At 45.6% G+C, this 21,332-nt stretch overlaps 1 protein-coding gene across 1 annotated transcript in view; it reads left to right on the top strand.

Moving 5' to 3' along the window:
* The window catches only part of ARHGAP25 (Rho GTPase activating protein 25), a 47,137-nt gene that overhangs the window by 14,947 nt on the left and 10,858 nt on the right, over positions 1-21,332 (top strand). Inside the window, exons 2-6 of the mRNA XM_048829528.2 lie at positions 3,001-3,200; positions 8,191-8,278; positions 9,705-9,824; positions 14,472-14,679; positions 20,562-20,694. Of these exons, the coding sequence (XP_048685485.2) occupies positions 3,001-3,200; positions 8,191-8,278; positions 9,705-9,824; positions 14,472-14,679; positions 20,562-20,694 (749 nt within the window). The remainder of the gene's footprint in view (positions 1-3,000; positions 3,201-8,190; positions 8,279-9,704; positions 9,825-14,471; positions 14,680-20,561; positions 20,695-21,332) is intronic.

A 21,332-nucleotide genomic window follows, 5' to 3' on the forward strand; every position in this document is an offset into this window, starting at 1 on the left:
ACGAAATCGGACCGGTACCATTATGCAGCCACTCTGCACAGGTGCATGTGACTAGATGAGTGGAAAGAGGCAGGCTTCTGTCTTGCAGCGACAGAGTGGGGTCTTCTTCTGGAGGTGTTTTAATGGCAAAGGCAGGGAGCTGGGCTGTATTCAGGCCTCACTGACATTCCCCTAAACTGCAATGCTCCCTCTAGGTGCTAGACTTAGGGATGCATGAGGTGCTGCAGCACCCTCTGGCTTGAAGCGGTTTCCATCATATTCAGGGTTTACAGTTTGGTTTGATGGCTCTCAGCACCCCCACTGTACAAATTGTTCCAGCCCCCCTGACACTCCCTGACCACAGAAAGAACCACGAAGCACTTTCAGAAGGCTGCACACAACTCATTTCTTTGGCTCAGCCTTCCCTCAATAATTTCTCCACCCAAAGGTGCACTGTCACAAGCCCACAACACACACACACACACACTCTTGCCTGTGCACAACGCAATCGCTCAACACACGCACATGTATGCCCATATAGGCATAGGATGTGCCTGCTCACCATGTACAGAGGTGGACGCAAGCAGACAAACAGAAAACGAATCAAGCTGGAAAGGAAGAGAGAGTCGTTATTTTTACTTGTAAATGGGAAGTGCTCAAATGGTGGCGGGGGCCATATAAGTAGATAGGTGGACATTGTAACTGAGCGCCTCTGAAAAGGTGTGAAAGTCTTTAACCTTGCAGACATTAACCTCTTGTAACAGCCTGCGGAGGCCTTGGCCAGTGTACTGGACTGGGCTTCAGTAGACCTAGGTTCTATCCCTGGTTCTGCTCCTCAGTGACCTGGGGTAAGTCACTTCACCCCCACGTGCCTCTGGTTTCCCATCTGTAAAATAGGGATCACAATACCGATCCCCTTTCTAAAAAGCATGAGACAAGAGGTAGATTTTATTATTACTGTTGCATAAAGGGCAAGAACATTCACGCCAACAGGAAATGACTTTTGAAATGTGACGGATGATTCAGCGGGCCTGAGTCCTAGGTCACTCACAGCAGCTTTACTTCGTTGACGTCAGTGGACTTATTCCCCATTTAGGCTGATGAGGTGAGAGGGGAATCACACCCAGAGAGTCAAACGGCTGCCACAAGCAGGGAACAGTAAAACAAACAGAGTTGCACTGTATATAGTCGGGATCGTCCATGCACATAACGACAATGCCATCTGACCTCCGATGCGGAGAGTGTGACGCACAGCTATTTAGGTGCCCGGATGACTGTCCCACAGATGAAAATAGAAGGAGCAGCTATACCTTTCCTCTTTAGGCAACGATCACCCTGGATCGGTATTCAACATTGCTGTAGCTCCTAGAGGGACCCATCAGGATCAGGGCCCCTTTGTGCCAGGAACCTCTTTACCATGCAATAAAAGACAGCCCAGGCCCCAAAGAGTTTGCAATCTCATTGATCTTTCAGATACGTTCTGTGTTGTGTGAGCTGTTCAAAAGGCAGACGGCATCTTTCGAAGTATCACCCAGAATAATTAGTTTAAAACAGGTTTCAGAGTAACAGCCGTGTTAGTCTGTATTCGCAAAAAGAAAAGGAGTACTTGTGGCACCTTAGAGACTAACCAATTTATTTGAGCATGAGCTTTCGTGAGCTACAGCTCACTTCATCGGATGCATACCGTGGAAACTGCAGCAGACTTTATATACACACAGAGATCATAAAACAATACCTCCTCCCACCCCACTGTCCTGCTGGTAATAACTTATCTAAAGTGATCATCAGGTGGGCCATTTCCAGCACAAATCCAGGTTTTCTCACCCTCCACCCCCCCACACAAATTCACTCTCCTGCTGGTGCTAGCCCATCCAATGTGACAACTCTTTACATAATCAAGTCGGGCTATTTCCTGCACAAATCCAGGTTTTCTCACATCTCCCCACCCCCATACACACACAAACTCACTCTCCTGCTGGTAATAGCTCATCTAAACTGACCACTCTCCATTACCATTGTCTCTATTACCAGCAGGACAGTGGGGTGGGAGGAGGTATTGTTTTATGATCTCTGTGTGTATATAAAGTCTGCTGCAGTTTCCACGGTATGCATCCGATGAAGTGAGCTGTAGCTCACGAAAGCTCATGCTCAAATAAATTGCTTAGTCTCTAAGGTGCCACAAGTACTCCTTTTCTTTTTAGTTTAAAACAGTGGCTCTCAACCTCTCCAGACGACTGTACCCCTTTCAGGAGTCTGATTTGTCTTGCGTACCCCCAAGTTTCACCTCACTTAAAAAGTACTTGCTTACAAAATCAGACATAAAAATTACAAAAGTGTCACGGCACACTATTACTGAAAAATTGTTTGCTTTCTCATTTTTATCATATAATTATAAAATAAATCGATTGGAATATAAATATTATACTTACATTTGAGCGTATGGTATGTAGAGCGATATAAACAAGTCGTTGTCTGTGTGAAATTTTAGTTTGTATTGACGTCACTTGTGCTTTTATGTAGCCTGTCGTAAAAGTGGGCAAATATCAAGATGAGCTGATGTACCCCCTGGAAGACCTCTGTGTACCCCAGGGGTACGTGTACCCCTGGTTGAGAACCACTGCTTTAAAACAAATTTTGAAAATTCCCCCATCATGTCTGTGTCTTTTTTTTTTTTTTGGACGGGTCTAAATGAAACAGTCCCATGTAGAAACTAATCATTCTCTTCTCTCATTTGTGAGACAGTCACTCCCACGCAGGAAAAAGGAAGCATATTTTGACAGATACTGCAGCCACTTCCTTTAAAAGCCTCTAGCCCGTTGGCTTTTCGCAGGCAGAGGGGACAGATAGCTGTTTCTGATTGCCTCAGGGCAGTCGATTTTAGGTTTTACTTAACTCTGTCAGAAGAGACCCACGATCCATGCTACAGTGGGCTTGCCCCTAATGGGACAGCCAATCTCTACCTGGGAGCTCCTCTGAATCCCATGTCACTCTGTCACTATGTGTCTGTCTTCCTCTCTCCAGCTCGTTCCAGGAGCGTGATGACCGGTGATCCCATGGCGGCCTGCAACTGGACAGCCTCCCCCAACCTGCTGGAGCGGCCCCTGAAGATCGGCTGGCTGAAGAAGCAGCGCTCCATCGTCAAGAACTGGCAACAGCGGTACTTTGTACTGAGGGGCCAGCAGCTGTGTTACTACAAGGATGAGGAAGATGCCAAGCCCCAGGTACAGTGAGCCCACATTTTGTGTCCTTGGTCTAGGAAGGGTCCTGAAGGGAGCCATAGGGGAGATGTTTTTTTGGCAGGGAGGATGTAGCACAGAGGTGAGCCCTGAATATCCTGCCCCCTTCCCTACTGATATTACTATTTATTGTTACTTGTCTTTCCATAGCACTGAGGAGTCCCAGTCATGGAACAAGACCCCATTGTACTAGGTACTGTACGAACACAGAACAAAGAAGGGGTCCCTGCCCCAAGCTGCTTACAAGCTACGTATAAGAGTTTGGAGACGTATTAGTGGTGGATACACACAGACCAATGGTGGTGTCCAAGGAAACAATGAGACAGTATTGGTCAGTGTGACAGGCAGCGGTCTTAGCACACCGGGGTGCTAACCGCTCTCAAGTGTTTTCTAGGCATTGTGGCAAAGGCGAGTTTTAAGGAGGGTTTGGAAACAGGCTATCGAGTTCGTTTTGCAGGCGTTTAAGGGAAGCTTATCCCAGGCGTGAGGGGCAGGATGCGAGAAAGCACAAAGCTGCTTGTTTGAAAGTGTAACAAGTAGATGATGGAAGTTGGCACGGTGGGCTGATCCGAGGTGGGAGTCGATATTTTGATAGTGGGCATGGGCCACGAAGGGCCTGGAAGTGAAGACAAGCAGCTTGCGTTTGAGGTGCTAAAGAAGAGGGAGGCAGCGATGGCTGACGTTGTCCAAGCGACAGACTAGGAGAATGATCTTTGCAGCAGCATTCTGAGTGGATAGGAGAGAGGCAAGATTGCATTTGTCAAGGCCAGCAAGAAGGACGGTGCAGTGACTGAGACGTGGCCTGATGAGAGCTTGAACGAGAGTCTTAGCGGGGTGGATGGATAGGAAAGGCCATGTCTTAGAGACGTGATGCGGGAAGAATTCACAGGATTTAGACATAGCCTGCAGGGGAGGTCCTAGAGAGAGGTCGGAGTTGAAGCTGATGCCCAGGTTATGGTCCTGAGTAACTGGTAGGATGGTGGTGTTGTTCACAGTGCTTGAGAAAGGAGATGGGGAAGATTAAGAACACAGGTTTAGCCATGTTGCATTTGAGCTGACAGCTAGAGATCCGGGAGCAGAAAGTTTCTATAATGTCTGGCTCCAGGTCCTGCCTGCAGGTTGTTCAGCTCCAGGGGTTTAAGTTCAGGCCAAGCCCTGATGTAGAACTCTGTTCTCCCTGGCTAAGAATTGGGGAGTAGGGGCAGGGGCAGGACCTAAGTAGATGTGCAGTGAGGCAGAATGAATTCTGCAGCTTTGTAGGGAATATATGGGGCCCATTTACAGAGCTTCTAGAGCTACTGGCACCCTGGGGTGTCCACCACCACCGCCGTGGGCCTGGTCACCCAAGAGGGTTGGAGGGAATAAGGTGGAGAAGAAAAGGGCAAGAAATAGAGAGTTTCCAAAAAATTCAGGGCAAAATGTAGTCTGAATTTTGCAGAACAGGGATCACCCTTTAGGAATGGGATCCCTTGTGATAACACCATGTAATCTGGTGCATTCCAAGGCCAGGATATTTGCTCTTCAGAAATATATTCTTTTGTAGATCTGACTTATACTGATTTCTGTGGGCCCCAGCTCCTGAAGGGTTTATTGCGATAGTCACAAAATAGGAGGGAAGCTCAGAAGGCCTGTGTTTATGCCTTGACACTTATCTAGCATCCCTTTCCACCTCCTCACCCCCCCCCCCGCCCCCGCCACATCATTTGCAACACAGCTGAACGCACAAGAAGTGTTAACGACAGCTAACACTTCAGACAACCTTTAAAAAGCTGTGGCCACCTTTGGACAGCTAACGATTCACTTGCATGGCCGCATGCGGGGGTGGGGAGATTTCCTGCTGGTCCATGTAGACTCAGCTCCCTTGACTTCAAAGGTTTCATCTGCTACTGCTGGTGGTATAAAGGGGACCAGCTCCAGTGACTTAGATGGAATTTCACCCACAGCTGCAAGACCTTTCCTTTAAAGGAGCTGCCAGACTCTTCCAAGCTGGGTCTCTGAACCTGCTTAAATCCCCTCTGAGTGACACAAAAATGGATCACAAACTCCCAGGGTAGTAAAGCAGGTACATGGCCCTGCCTTCTTCTGTAGCTCCATGTCTCCTTGGGGGAAGGAAGATTAATAATGTAGAGCAGTGGTGCCCACACCTATTACACAGGCGGGCCTAAGCGCAATCTTGAGTGGGCCAAACAGATTTTAAATCTCATTAAAATATGAATAGTCACCTATATTGATTTATATTTTAAAGTTCAGCTTGTTTTGTGTGTATTTAGATAGGTTGTTTCTATGTACAGTACTGTCTATTTACACACTTGCGTAAACTAAACTGATGTAAACATGACAACAAAACGCAAATGAATTGGCCATTAGTATAGTGTGTTGAAGCAGGCCACAGGTCTTATGAAATGCTATGATGGGCCATGTATGGCCTGCGGGTCATAGGTTGGCCCCATCCCCTCTCTGCATGGTACCCTGTCTTCCGTCCCAATGGATACACAAGGTGTTTTGATCAGTCAGCTTTTAACATCCAGACTGCCTTTAACTCAGCTGCTGTCTCCAAAACATAGGCATAATCCCTGGTTTAATATGTTACACATGCCAGTGATAATGGCTGATCCACATACAAGTAGAGCTGGTAAAAAAAAAAAACACAATTATTTTGTGGAGGAAATTTTAAAAAAAACAAACAAAACAATTTTTTTTCCATTTTGGACAAAATGTCCTGCAATTTTTCTTGTTGTTTTTCAACTGACATTTTTTTAGTTTCTGAAAACCATTTTTCATTCAACTAAAAGCAAAGCATTTTAACCCAAAACTGATTTTTTCCCTGGGTTTTCCCCCCAAATAAAAAAAAAAAAAAAACCCCACTCTGCCTTTTTTGTGGGAAATTTCAATGACAATTACATCAAAAACAAAAAATTGTGGAAAATGTAAAGCCATTTTTTTGGTTCAGATTCCTTTGATGACAAAATTCCTGTCAGCTCTAGATATGAGCCTGCTACTGCTTCTAGCTAGAACACTAAGACTGGCAGAGCTACCCAGGGGATGTAGAGATGCTACTCCCATTAATTTCAAAGGGAACTATGCATCCATATTTCCGTTGAGAACCTCAGCCTGCAGCAGTAGAAGTTCACTATTAATTATTATTATTGGTATTACCATAGCAACTTGGTTCATTCTTTTAGCACTGCCAAGATGCTGGGTGCAATCCCCACATGTGGCCTGAGCAAAGTGGGCTACATAAGCACGTAATTAGCTAAAGCCCTCTCTGTTTCCATCCATGGCACCGCCTCCTACTCTTGCCCTCTGCAGCCCTATTCTGAGGCATTGCTTGTGCTGAGTCATGCAGTTATGTCTGCCAGCCGGAGTCCACATCCCTTTTTAGGTTGGACATGTGATCTGTTGATGTGGAAGTAAAAGTCACAAGCCAGATGATCTTGGTGATACCGACTGATCTAACTGCTGTAGCCTTTATTGTAATGGAATGTAACCTGCTCAGTCAGTTGGAGCTGGTGCTTCCCTAAAATCCACAGTGAGAGAATCCAGGCTAAAGGAGATGTTCCTCAAACCGTTTCACCTTGTGCCCAGCCAAAGGGATATTCTTCTTAAATAACTGGCTCGATGGTGGTCCTGCTGAGAGGGATCTGGGAGATTACAGTGGATCACAAATTGAATGAGAGTCAACCATGTGGTGCAGTTCCCAAAAAAAAAAAAAAAGCTAATGTCAATCTGGGATATATTAACAGGAGTGTCGGAAGTAAGACCCAGAAGACAGGTTTCAGAGTAACAGCCGTGTTAGTCTGTATTCGCAAAAAGAAAAGGAGTACTTGTGGCACCTTAGAGACTAACCAATTTATTTGAGCATGAGCTTTCGTGAGCTACAGCTCATTTCATCGGATGCATACCGTGGAAACTGCAGCAGACTTTATATACACACAGAGATCATAAAACAATACCTCCTCCCACCCCACTGTCCTGCTGGTAATAGCTTATCTAAAGTGATCATCAAGTTGGGCCATTTCCAGCACAAATTGTAGGGAGAGTGGTCACTTTGGATGAGCTATTACCAGCAGGATAGTGAGTTTGTGTATGTGTTTTTTGGAGGGGGGTGAGAAAACCTGGATTTGTGCTGGAAATGGCCCAACTTGATGATCACTTTAGATAAGCTATTACCAGCAGGACAGTGGGGTGGGAGGAGGTATTGTTTTATGATCTCTGTGTGTATATAAAGTCTGCTGCAGTTTCCACGGTATGCATCCGATGAAATGAGCTGTAGCTCACGAAAGCTCATGCTCAAATAAATTGGTTAGTCTCTAAGGTGCTACAAGTACTCCTTTTCTTTTTGCGAATACCCAGAAGGTAATTGTCACGCTCTCCTAGGCACTGGCGGAGTAGCGTGTCCATTTCTAGGCAACACGCTTTCAGGAAGATGTGGACAAATTGGGGAGAGTCCAGAGGACAGCAACAGAAATGATGATGGTTTAACCTGGCCTATGTGGAAAAGTTAAAAAAAACAGCCGGTTCAGTCTTGATAAATAAGACTAAAGAGGGGACCTGTTAACAGTCTTCAGATATGTTTAGAGCTGTTATAAAGAGGGTGGGGATCAATTGTTTTCCATGCAGGTAGGGCAAGAAGTAATGGACTTCATCTGAAATAAGGGAGGTTTAGGTTAGATACTAGGGAAAACTTTCTAACTGTAAGGGTAGTTAAGCTCTGGAACAGGCTTCTGAGGGAGGTTGTGGAATCCCCATCGTTGAAGGTTTTTTAAGGACAGGTTGGACAAACACCTGTCAGGGATGGTCTAGGTTTACTTAGTCCTGCTACAGTGCAGGGGGATGGACCTGATGCCTTTTGGAGGTCTCTTCCAGCCCGATATTGCTATGATTTTATGAGTATTGTATCTATCACTACCAACGTGGACCAAACAGGACCATTTTTAAATGGCTGATTGAAGGCTATTGCTGTCTTCGTTTCTAGGGCTGCCTGTTTCTGCAGGGAAGCACTATCAAGGAGTCAGTCAGCAACCCAGAGGAAGCGGGGAAGTTTATATTTGAAATCATCCCAGGTGAGCATCATGACACGACACAGATCTCCTGTCTGCTTCTTGTCTCATAAGGCTAGACATCACATGCTTATGGCTTAATATGGTGCCCCAGCTGTAGATCCACCAAGCATGGGGGAGACTCACTGGGAGAGCTGGTTGAAAATTTTTTGATGGAACGGTTTTCTGTGAGAAAATGCAGTTTTGTCGCCATCTAAATGTTTTCTGGGAACAATTGATTGTGGCAAAAATTTTGATTGGAAAAGTGTCAAAATGAATGATTTTGGCTCTCTCGTCTCATTTCAATGTCAAAACATGTCATAAGATAAGGTAAAAATGTTTCATTTCAATGTTCTCATTTCATTTGACTTCCTGTTGGTTCTTATATGGTCTATATAATAAGATTCCAGGATTGTCACTCTGTGTGCCTCACTCTGAAGCCTAGAATGTCTGTTGAGTCAGTGTGAAATGATGGAAACTACTACAAACATGGTCCAGAGATCTTTTGTGTTCAGAATATCCCCAGGTTCAACCATCACTGGGATTTGCAGTTTGCAACCTTCCAGTTTTTAAGATCTCAGCCATTTGATATTACAGATTACACCCATGTGATAGCATAGGCTTTTAGCTGCTAGCAGGCTAATATTATTTTCAATCTTATATTTTATTGATATTTTATATTATATTATGGTTTGACATTATCGAAACAAAATGTTTCCAAATCAAAATTTTTCACAATTTCCATTTTGTGAGCAATTTCACAATTTTCAATTTGTTTCTGATTCAGAACAAAACATTTGAAATGTCAGGAAATTACAGAAATTCCATTTTCCAGCCAGCTGTACTCACTGGGAGATGAACTCCAGTGTCCTGACCAGTGCCTAATTTGGGTCTAATTAAAAATGACTAATTTCAACTGTGCGTGTGTTCTTCACTCACAGTCTTAAACTGATGAAAAAGTGCCACATTCCACTCCAGAGTTGGCTGCTTTTTACTGGTGGCTAAGGGATTCCTGTACAGTATACATAGGGCCTGATCCTCCTCTTATTTACACCAGGGTAAACCAGGAGTATCTCCTCTAAAGTCGCTGGTGTGATATTGTTGTGGTGGGAAGAGAGTCAGGCCCCAAATTTGTAAATCACTCTGGAAAATACTTTGGGAGAAAGTACCAGGTAAATGCACCAAGGAGAGTGTTGAGAGAAAACAGGATACCTCTTCATTCCACCGTGATGTTAATTTTCTATTAGTTCATTTCCTTGGTGGAAAGCTTCAGTGATGGAGAGATGGTGTAAACAACTCGTCTCCCTGAGACACCACCTCATTTTACAGCCAGATAGAGATGAATGGGATAATGGGTTTTTTTGGGCCCATAGCACTTAGCTAAGAAATCAATAAGGGCTCGTGTCTTTGTTCCACCCCCAACTCCCTTTACGAGTAATTATTTTTGCAGGGGTCTCGGGAGACCAGAATCGAACAGGACAAGACTCCTATGTACTGATGGCCAACTCCCAATCCGAGATGGATGAGTGGGTTAAGTCTATCCGAAGAGTGGTGGGATCTCCATCAGGAGGTAAAGGGGAGCTGAAATGGCTCTGGGGGTGGCTTTTCAGTAACATCTTATGCTTCTATAGCATAGATTAGGGGTATGGAACAGCTGCCGTATGAGGAGAGATTAATAAGACTGGGACTTTTCAGCTTGGAAAAGAGACGACTAAGGGGGGATATGATAGAGGTCTATAAATTCATGACTGGTGTGGAGAAAGTAAATAAGGGAATGTTATTTACTCCTTCTCATAAACACAAGAACTAGGGGTCACCAATTGAAATTAATAGGCAGCAGGTTTAAAAACAAACAAAAGGAAGTAGTTCTTTCACAAAGTGTGGAACTCCTTGCCAGAGGATGTTGTGAAGGCCAAGACTAACAGGGTTCAAAAAAGAACTAGATACATTCATGGAGGATAGATCCATCAGTAGCTATTAGCCAGGATGGGCAGGGATGGTGTCCCTAGCTTCTTTTTGCCAGAAGCTGGGAATGGGCAACAGGGGATGGATCACTTGGTGATGACCTGTTCTGTGCATTCCCTCTGGGGCACCTGACACTGGCAACTGTCAGAAGACAGGATACTGGGCTAGATGGACCTTTGGTCTGACCTAGTATGGCAATTCTTATATTTTTAACTTTCACCCAAGGAAATCAAAGCGTTTTACATATGCTAATTAAACCTTTCAACATAGCTGCCATGTAGGTAAATTGTTGTAATGGGAGCATGGAAGGGTTACATGTTATTTATCTACATATTATTATTTATTTGTTCTGTGCAAGTGCTGAGGATCCCTACTCACAGATCAGGACCCCACTGTGCCAGGTGCTGTACAAACAGAGCAAAAGGTTGTCTCTGCCCCCAAAGAGCTTGCAATTTAAGTAGGGTGCTATGGACCTGATCCAGGTGTCCCATGGAAAGAGACTCCCATTGGCATCAGTGGGCATCCAGCCCTAGAGTAACTTCTAGCCGGGGCTCTCAGTGAGTCAGTGGAAGAGACAAGAATAGAATTAAAAAAAAAAAAAAAAAAGGAGGACTTGTGGCACCTTAGAGACTAACAAATTTATTTGAGCATAAGCTTTCGTGAGCTACAGCTCACTTCATCGGACGCATGCAGTGGAAAATACAGTGGGGAGATTTATATACACAGAGAACATGAAACAATGGGTGTTACCATACACACCGTAACGAGAGTGATCAGGTGAGGTGAGCTATTACCAGCAGGAGAGCGGGGGTGGGGGTGGGGGAACCTTTTGTAGTGGTACTGATTCTCTCGCTCTAACTTCTCGACCACACTGCCTGTGTTCCATAGCCATCTGGCCCATTCTCGGCAGAATGTCACAAGGTTTGTCTTCGTAACATGGGCATCCTGGTCATCTCCCCTCCCCCTGCTGGGTGCAGGAGGGCATTATAGCATCCGGTTCCCCACGGCCCAGCACCTTGTGCAGCTATTTATGCCCGTGCAAAGGGAGAAGTGGGGGAGACGAGCCAATTAGAAAGGTAGTGTTTTGTAAATTTGTCAGTGTTGTAGATACGCCCAGAGGCAAAGGGAGTATCAACCTCATCCACCTATCTTAAGGATTTCCAGGAATGCCCATCACTGTAGTATATGACCATTACAGTGCTTTATAATACTAACTATACATTTTTTAAAAAAAAGTAAATATTTTGCTCATGATCTTATGGCATTATTGACACTCTCCGCAAGTGACTTTGGAGCAGCCCCGGGGTAAAGCATACAACAGAGGAAACTTCTGTGGTGGGCTCAGATTCCTGGGCTGACGGGCTTTGCAATCAAGAATGATTCGTCTTCAGAATTAGTAGTATTTCATACAGGAGTGAACTGAGTATCTATCAAGAGAGAGAGAGGCAGCATAGTCCAATGGACTGAGCACTGGACTAGAAATCCGGAGACATGGGTTGTGTTTCTGACTGACCTGGACAAATCTCTCCTCCTCTGTTTCCCTGTCCATCTTGTCTATTTAAGCCCTAAGCTCTTTGGGCAGGGACTGTCTCTCACTATGTGACTATACAGCACCTAGCAAAACAGAGCCCCGATCTCAGTTGGGGGCTTTCAGTGCTACGGTGATTCAAATAATAACTATACCCAGATGAAGACCTGATGTTAGTGGGTTGGCATTGATTAGAGCTTCTTTATTCCAGCCAAGCCGGTCACTCTGCTGTAGTTTAGGTTCATGTTTAACAGCCAGTTTTTCTATGTGCTCTAAAACCCACTCTGATAGTTTGGAAAGTTGCAGTACCATCAGTGGTTCAAAACTAGGGTCATTTGAGCAAGGATTTCCAAGATCAGCCCCCTAAAAAGTCACATGATCGCAAATAAAGACTCCAGCCCTAACGCTCATTTACACCAAAGGAATTGCGCTGGCAGGGTAAAGTGGCCTTAAAGCAAGTGTAAATGCAAGCCCCAGAGTGGTGTAAAGGGGCCGCACGGTAAATGAGGATCCAGGCCTCTTTTCGGTGATGTTGACCCATACCATGTTATAAATTAACTCGGGGGTTAATGGATTCCCAAAGGGCAGGCTTGAGAATAGGACAGTCTATTTTGTATATCTGCATGCCTTAGGCTTGGGTTGCATCCCCCTTGAAAAATGCCCCTGGTGACTCACGCAGATAAGGCAGCTGTTTGTTAATTTGCTCCACGTTAAAAAGCAGAGAGGCTGCACTGAATGAAATGAAACCTTTCAACATGCCTCTGAGCCCCTTTACCAGCCTGACACCCAAGGAGCATCTCTGAGCTGGCTGACATGCTACCCGTGTGTCAGACGGCATGACGGATGTAGAGAGCCATGTTGGTAGAGGGTTGATTTTTATGATCCTCCAGGGTGATAACTGAATGGCAAATAATGAGTTACTAAGAAAAAGGAGCCATTTATACTTTTACTGAGTACAATGACAGGTTTATGTTCATTATTTAAAAGCAAAAGGGAGTCTTTTGTCAATGAAAAAAACACACCATAAGGCAGGTGCTGACAAGTCTTGCGGTTCCAGACAGGAGTATTTATGAGCATAATGCTGATCTGTAAGAGATACACAAGGATTATTTCAGCCTTCGGAACAGGAGGTGAACACATTGCGGAGCAAAATCTTGTAGGAGGCCACAGGACCCTTTGCCATTAATATTCTGGAGCCACTTGGGTGTAGGGCGTCTCTGCTGTCATCATGCCTAAAGCCCCGAGGATGAAGAGCTGGGATGAGGGCTGCTGCATTCCAGCCTTAGGGATGGTTTTCTGCTGGGAGTTCAGGAGGAAAAAGCCTTTGCTCCGGAGGAAAGGTACTTGCCCCCTTTTTAAAAATACAGCTGACTGGCGGAGGACACATTAGGGATTAGGCTAGGGAAAGGCTCCCAGCCCAAAGCCAGCTGGCGCTGCATTACGAGGCTGTTTTTCCTTTGCCATCTTAGTTTTAAGACCTCTGTTTTACTAGTGATCTCTCGTCTCTGATTAAAAGAGGCAGTGAGGTCCAGCAGGCCACTGGAAACTAAGAATCCCTGAGCTCTAGCCTGGTTCTAACATTTGACTTGATGTTAACAGCTTGCTCGACATGGAAGGGCCCAGTTTTTAGAACTGCTGAGCCGTTGGCATCACCTGGAGTTAACTCATCGGCACCTCCATGGTGTGTGTCAGTGGCAGGGGAAATGAAGTGACATATCCCCAGCCCTCTTCATTTTTGCTGTTCTATTGGCATTTTTCATATTCATTCCTCGTCTCCCCCAGCATGTTTCTTACATCCCCATCGTGGCTGTATTTCAGGCTCCTCATCTATAAAGCAGAGACACTATTACTTAATACCAGGGTGTTCGGAGGAGGGGTTAGTTTACAGTTGTTTGGCACTTAGAAGATGTAAAATATTAACACTATTTGCAGGAAAGGGTTTAACACAGGTTAATTTAATTAATCGGAAGATGTTTTATTTTCCGTCATTTCTTCAGTGGTTTCTATGAGTTACCCTCTTAGATTTTCTCCTGATGTCTCTGCCATCAAACACTCAGGAGGAATGTTTGTAGCAAAGTGTTTGCCACTGGATATTATAAGACAAAGATAAAGCAAACTTCCACATGGGCTACCTCAATCTCCATATCCCATGGCATGTTAACATTACCAGCTGGTTGCTGTGCAGTGCTGAGGGAACGTATAAACGGAAACATGCATAAATGAATTGAAACCATGGCCTCAAACCCTGAACTTTGGGGAAGTTCAGAGCCGACTTTTTCTGCTTATCTGAGGGCAGGGATTTCCTTTAAAGGAGTTTCAGTAGAAGTTTACAACAAGCAGGCAGACAGAGCATAAACTGAGCTACATATAAGCATCAAGAAGACGTCTCCATTGCACCCTTTGGTATACTGCCTGAAGCATCTTGCAGTGGCCACTGATACTAGGCTAGATGGACCATAGTTCTGGTCTGGTCTAGCAGTTTCTAAGTTTTGATGACATGGTGGGCCAGAATGCTCAGCTGATGTAAATCAGCATAGCTCCATGAAAGTCAGTGGACTTTGAGCTGGGGATCTGGCCCTGTATTGTCATCTAGCAACCAAACCTCTGTTCAGCTTTGAAAGTAGCTCCATACAATGACAGTATTACAAGGGACCAGAGATAAATCCCACCGCTGCCTCTGGGCCTACCTCTATCCTTTACTAACAATACCCTTCTTCTGTCTAGTGGTATTTGGCCAGCGCTTGGCTGAGACTGTGGCATATGAACAGAAATTTGGGCAGCACCTGGTTCCTATCTTGGTGGAGACATGTGCAGAGTTCATACGCGAGCACGGCATGAATGAGGAGGGCATCTTCCGACTGCCTGGCCAGGACAACCTGGTGAAGCAGCTGAGGGACGCATTTGACGCTGGGGAAAGGCCATCTTTTGACCGGTAATCTTTATGTTTCCTGATCCCACCCAGCTAAGACCTTCGGGGTGCAGTCTGTCTATCTACTGCTTTTGTTAACTGAAGGCTTCTGGAAGTCACTGGCCTGGTTGATCTCCGTGGAGAAGCAAACAAGACCCTTCCCATTTTGCAAGAAAGATCATGCCCCCAGTTAGAAAGGAGGGTTCAAAAAAGATGGGGGTCAACTGAAAGTCAAAGCATGGGCTGTGAGAGCAGGGTTGGAGGGATAACTGGGCACACTGGTCAGACAACAATGCTTATTGTTTTGGAAAAGAATCCCAGAAAGCTACCAGCTTCCCATGTGGGGAAAGGTGCTGGACTGTCCGAAATTCAGGTCCCCTCTTTACCTACAGAACACGCTCAGCAAACAGCCTCAGTGCAGATCTTTCCCATAAACTCTGGCTCGACAATGTGCCCCAATCCTGCCCGGAGGAACCACCTCTAGGGCGGAGTTTAGTCCTCATGCCCCATTCAGCCCTTGGCCCATCTGCTGAAACCACCTGTTACTGGTGACTGTAATGGGCAACTTGGGTGATGCAGACAAATGGCCACTAATGAGGGGTTTGGCTGAGACCCACAAACTCACTCCACAAATATCCCCAAATAGTCAGGAGATGACAGGAACTTTCAGGCATGGCTGACCTTTCCTTTTAAATGTGGAAGGACAGGTTAGCGAAGGATTTCAAGGAGGTGTTACCTATCAGCAATCACACTTTGCTTACAAAAGGAGACCCTCATGTAATACTTGATCAAATTTTGGTTGTTGAGCTTTTTATGGAGCGGGTTGGATCTTGTGTAGGGGCCTCTGATGTGCAGGGGGTCAGACTAGATAAGATGGTCCCTTCTGGCGTTAATCTCTATGGTTTTGTCATTTTTCAAACTGGGATTAACAGCAAATGCAGAGCCGAGGAACTGAATGTTGTAATGAGGAGGAACCATTTTAACCACTCATTTCCCACCTGTCAAGACACAGATGGGAAACAAGGCCCCAAAGGGAGGGACACAGGGAAGCTGCCTGTGCTAGGAGTTGAACATGATATGCCATCAACTTCTTCAGCATAAATGGCGTTTTCTCTCATCTGCCTTTGCCATCAGCCATGAAAGTCTGGGTGAGGTGGAAGTGAACTGGGGATTGTCATTAGGCTCAGTGGAGAAGATTCTGGATGGGTCTTATTTCATTCATGCTAAATCTTTAAGGATCCTATCCTCCAGTTGCTTTTCCCACTGATTCTTTCCTGCTTTCAGGTATATCCCACCACTGGTTTTCCCTTTTCTATTGCATTGAACACAGGCTGCTTGTCCTCACTGTCAAGGCCCTTCAGAGTCAGCCCTATCCCTTTGTAGCATCTTTCGTTCACGGTTGAGCTGTTGACACTTGCCTCTGACTTGCACAGGATGTTAGCGTCCATTGGCGACTTGTGAAATTTTCTAACAAGCACCACGGTGCTTTCTCCCATGCTGCCCCCCATGCCTGGGAGTTGCTCCCTGTACACATCCATTAAGCTACCTCATTACCCATCTTCAGATCCCTTCTTAAAACTCTCTTCTGCCCTGATGCCTATAAAAAAACCTTAACAATGGCTAGGCTGCTGGTGTGCAGAGATCATGCCCTATCATGTTGACCATTGTTTCCTTGACTCCCCCACCTGTTGTCTCTTGTCTTATATTTAGATTGTCAGCTCCTGGGGGCACAGACTGTCCTTTCATTTTGTGTTGGTACAGCACCTAGGACAACATGGTCCTGGTCCGTGACAAAGGCTCTGGGGCACTACACTACAGAGAATAATAATAATGAATGACAAGGTGTAACATCTGGTCCTGCCTCAGCATGGGGGGCTGGACTAAATGACTTCCTAAGGTCCCTTCCAGTCCTGCATTTCTATGATTTACCTCATTTTGAAAAAAGAGGATTTTTCATACCACTCTCTGTATCCCCCCCAGCCTCCAAACCATGTTCTGTTTCCTAACACAAAGTTCACATTCAAGACACTCTACCAACCACTGCAATCACCAATAAAGGGCTTCATTCTATATCTCAGCTCCCCTCCCTCCAGGTATGTGCTATTGTAGAAGTTATTGTAATAGCATAAACTGCTACCTTCCCTCCCTCCTTCCCTGCACTCTATCACACAGGCCTTGCAAAAAGAAAGGGGTGGGTTAAGGTTTCTGGGGCTCTCTTTATAAAGCTTCCTGATTTGACTCATTAGTTCCTAATTGAACCCCTTCCCCTCAGTGAGCTATCCTGTCTCGTTATCCCTAACCCTTCTCACCTGCTTGGAGATGGGGTTAAGCCCTCTGATTGCTTTTGATGAAGGATCTTGGGGCTTGGTGCTATATACACAAGGGCCTGATTCTCCATGCCCTGAGCCTGGTGTAGTCACATAGGGCAGTGCAAAATGTTGCTGACTTGGAATGTGTGTGACAGGTGTAAGCACTCCTCTGAGGTGCAGGGCACTGGGGGATCAGACCTGGCTCAGGGATTCTGATCTAGGCCCACTCACAATACTGGAAACAAGGAGGCGCACGGTTCTGTGGGCGTAGATGAACCTGTCTCTCTCTCAGACATGGCAGTGCCCCTTTCTCCACAGGCACCAGCCAGATCTGGGCTTATTTACCTGACCTCTGCAGCATCGGCACCTTGTTTGAGTCCTGCTCACATCAATGGCAACTTTCCCACGAGGACCAGGATTTAGGCTGATCCTTTCAAAACTGACTGCCGATTTTGCGAAGCTCAGCTTTGAGATCCCCTGAACCTGATTTCGGAGGGGCTGCTCCTGATATCAAACAGTGTTGCAAGGGCTCAGTGCTTCTGAAAATCTAGCACGAGCTATCATAAACTGAGCATCCAAAAAGGGAGGTGCCCCCAAATTAGAGCCCACTTAAAGTTTTGATTAATTTCCCCAAGGTGCAGTGCTGAGAAGTAAACTACTGTTTTTAGCAGCCTAGCCCAACACTTTAACCACAAGACCACTGTTCCTCTGGGGTGTTTTTCTTTATATAGAAAGGAAAGTTCACATAAAGGCAGTTAGGTGCACCACAGCCCTTACACTTAGAATAATCCCTGGGCCAAGCTGACATCTGAAAGTCACTGTGTCTGTTGTGTTTGAAACCTGGCCTCCCTGGGTCTTGCTTGTTGGAGCAGAACAGCTCTGAGCTTCTGAATCATAACCTGGCCTGTCTGTGGCAAATCCTCTTGTTACAACCTGTGCTGGGTTCGCAGGAAGATAAAGCCTTTTTGCAGGACAAGGCTTTGCAATGGGACATGAAAGAAAAAGGATTAGCCGTTGTTTTCTCAGTGCCCTGTAATGTTGGTTTTGTATCACAGGCTTTGGGATAAACAGTGTGTGAGTCCCCAGGGGAATCATTGGATGGTGATAATACTTTACACTTAAACTGAGAATCTCTAAGCTCTTTACAAACACTGTGAGTGATTTGGCTCCCACTGGACCAATGGGAAAACTCCGATTGACTTAAATGGCACGGGTCTTGGGCTTGTCTACACACAGAAGTCATACCGCTTTAGCTGCACTGGTGTAATTAGAATGGTATAACCTGCATAGTATGGACTCATTTATATCTGTATAAAGGTGCTTATACCAGGATAACTACTCCTGTATAGGCAAGGGAATTAGCAATACTGGCAGAAGGCACCTTTGTACTAGTACAACTGAATCCACCCTAGGGATTTCACCAGTATAACATTAATGGTAAAAAAAAAAAAAAAAAGCAACAACCCGCACTAGTAGTTCTATAGTACAAAATCTGTGTCTAGACCAAACCCGAGTCTCACAGCAGTCCTGTGAAGAGCCCCAGTCCTGCAAATACTTACATGCATGCTTAACTTTTAGCATGTGAGCCGTCCATTGGCTGATAGTGAAGCAGAGGGCTTTGCTTGTTAAAAAATATCATACCCCTGACCAACAGAGTTATGTCAGCAACAGCTCGAGGGTAGCTGCAGTTATACCCGCAAAAAAGCCCTTTCGCTTATTTTCTTTGGGGGACTGGTCTAAGCTCAAAAGCACACTTTAGCTGGTAGAGGTTCTGTTTGCACTAGGAGGGTTTGCTGGTACAGCTGTCCCAGGAATTCCTTTTTAGTGGAGACACGGCCTAAGCGTTGACAGGATGAGGCATTAGGTAGGTAGAGAGGCAAGACACAGAGTGGTTACGTGACTTGCCACAAGGGGTATGTCGACAGAACCATGGTAGCATGCCTTAGGGTCCAGGTCAACAGACTCAGGCTCGTGGGGCTAACTCAAAACCAGCCATGGTAGACTTTGTGGCTTGGACTGGCGCCCAGGCTCTGAAGGCTTAAAGCCCACCCTGCTCCCTAGACTTAAGAGCCCGAGCGTGTACGCTGCTATTTTTAACACCATTCGCGTAAGCCCAAGTGTGGTGTTTTTAACACCGTGAGCGTAAGCCCTCTGAGACGCGCGGCTGCGGGCTGCTGCTTGCTGTGTAGACGCACCCACAGTGAGCCAGTGACAGCACCAAGAATGGCACCTGCTCTAAACCCCTGGTCTCGACGATGTTTGAGAAGGATGCGCTTCGCCACGAGTGGATTTGAAAAGAAGATCTAGAAACCTCAGTATAAAGCGCATGCGCACCCAATGCCATGTTTATAGGGCTGCGCTATCTGCAGCAATAGGAAATCAATCCTTCGGCCTGTATGTGGGTCAGGACTCAAGAGAAAACAGGTGTTACCATTTCTCAGCTTTGATCTAGAATCTGCAAAGGCATGTTGTCAAAATCTCAGGTCTTGGCGGTGATTAGATGACAGTTAGGCCACCTAGATCACTGATCAAAGCGAAAGGACTAAGGACTAGATTCTCCATAGACCGCTCTCCTCTGTTTTTAGCAGAGCAGTGCTCCCCTCTGCCTCCTCTTACTTTAATTCCTGGGACGGACTGGGGAAGACCAGTCACTGGCTCTTTTTATATAATGACGACAGCAACAACTTCAGTCTCCTTTCCAAGGTCTATTTTTTTTTTTTTTTTTTGGCACGGTCATCTTTGCCAGCACGGGACTGTGGCAAGGTGCTTGTTAGAGAAGCGTTGATGCCGAGCAGGCAGGTGAAACTCATGATATTTTGTTTTGATACGGTCTACAAAAATGGTGGCCTTTAAAGCATTTCTCAGTGAGTGAGTGGTCGGCTTTAAAGAAAAAAACCCAACAGCCTAAAAAATAGATGACCTGGTGGATACTTGCCAGCAGATTGTAACAGTTTAACAACTTCAAGGTAGGTCAAAACAGAGACCTATCTTGACAGTGTCCTTTTTGACAGAATATAAACTATATGGTACGCAAAGCTGCAAACATCTGTCCTCGCAGAACATGTTCAGTAATTGCCGTGAACCTTAAAAACCCAGACAAGCTTTGCCAACTCTGAATGGAAAAGGCCTGCCAAATATGTGAGTGCTAGAAAAATTTGCTTGTTAAGTAAATGCATAAAAACACCCATCACTCAAATATAGGCTAGGAAAACACTACCCTGATTATGAATGCTGGGAAACCACCAACGCTATGGCCGAGCAGAACGATCTGCCAAGCATCCACTTCTCTTCCACTGTCTCCCTTAGTCCCGTCTCAAAGCAGTGGGTGCTGTCTGGGGTTCTCTGCCTGGTGTCCCCCACTGGTGGCCTGCTCCTACAATTTTAATTTGTCCCCACTCTTTAATTGTCCTCTTGTTCCTTTGCGGCCCCTCTCCTCTCCTGAGGGGGAAGCTATTGTTGCTCAAAATAGGCACCTTTCCTGAACGCTAAATTCACTCAACCAAGATGAACAAAACAGATGTATGGTTCCCTAGCCAACAGCGTCTGAGTCTCAGTTGAGTGTATCCTTTTATTCCAATCTCACCATTTATTCTACAGCGATACAGATGTACATACGGTGGCATCTTTGTTCAAACTCTACCTGAGGGAACTCCCAGAGCCGGTTGTACCCTGGTTGCAGTATGAGGACTTCCTCCTGTGTGGAATGCTTCTGAATGCCGATGAAATGAAGGTACCAATGACTGTGCATTTATTCCCCCCACGCCTTAAAAAAGCACTTATTGGAAATTGAAGTGCTTTACGAATCAAAAGCATCTACAATTCAATGCTTAAACACAATGGTGATGGATGTGTGAGGTAGATAGATTAGATAAAGGGAGGCGTATGGGAATAGATATATAGAAAAGAAGAGACACAATTTGGGGCAGGGACTGTCTACTACTCTGTGCAGTGCCTAGCACAATGGGGCCATATTTTTGGTTGGCCCTTAGAGTACTACCGCAGTAAATATAATTAACAACAACCCCGCTGGTGTAACTCGACCAAGTTTGGGGTTCACCGACGGCCATGGACTTACGCGGGGGACAAATTTGGTGCTTAACAGTCTCAGAAAAGTAGCTGAGAAGATACACTAGCATCCTGGCCAGTATTGGTGCCCTAGGGAAAGATACTCTTTGCTTTCTCCCCTTCATCCCTTGACTCATCCACCCTGAAGGCCCCACCTTGGTATTGTCACTTCCAGCAGAAGAGTGTCTGTGTGCGCACTCAGTTGCATGTTAGAGGGGTTTGTGCGTGACTAACTGGGTTTTAAATCCAGAATGTGTCTTCATGTCTGAATTGCTGTTAAAATAAGTAAACTTAGCTCCCCAG

The sequence above is a fragment of the Caretta caretta genome, chromosome 26 (genome assembly GCF_965140235.1).
Source record: "Caretta caretta isolate rCarCar2 chromosome 26, rCarCar1.hap1, whole genome shotgun sequence".
NCBI lineage: Eukaryota > Metazoa > Chordata > Testudines > Cheloniidae > Caretta > Caretta caretta.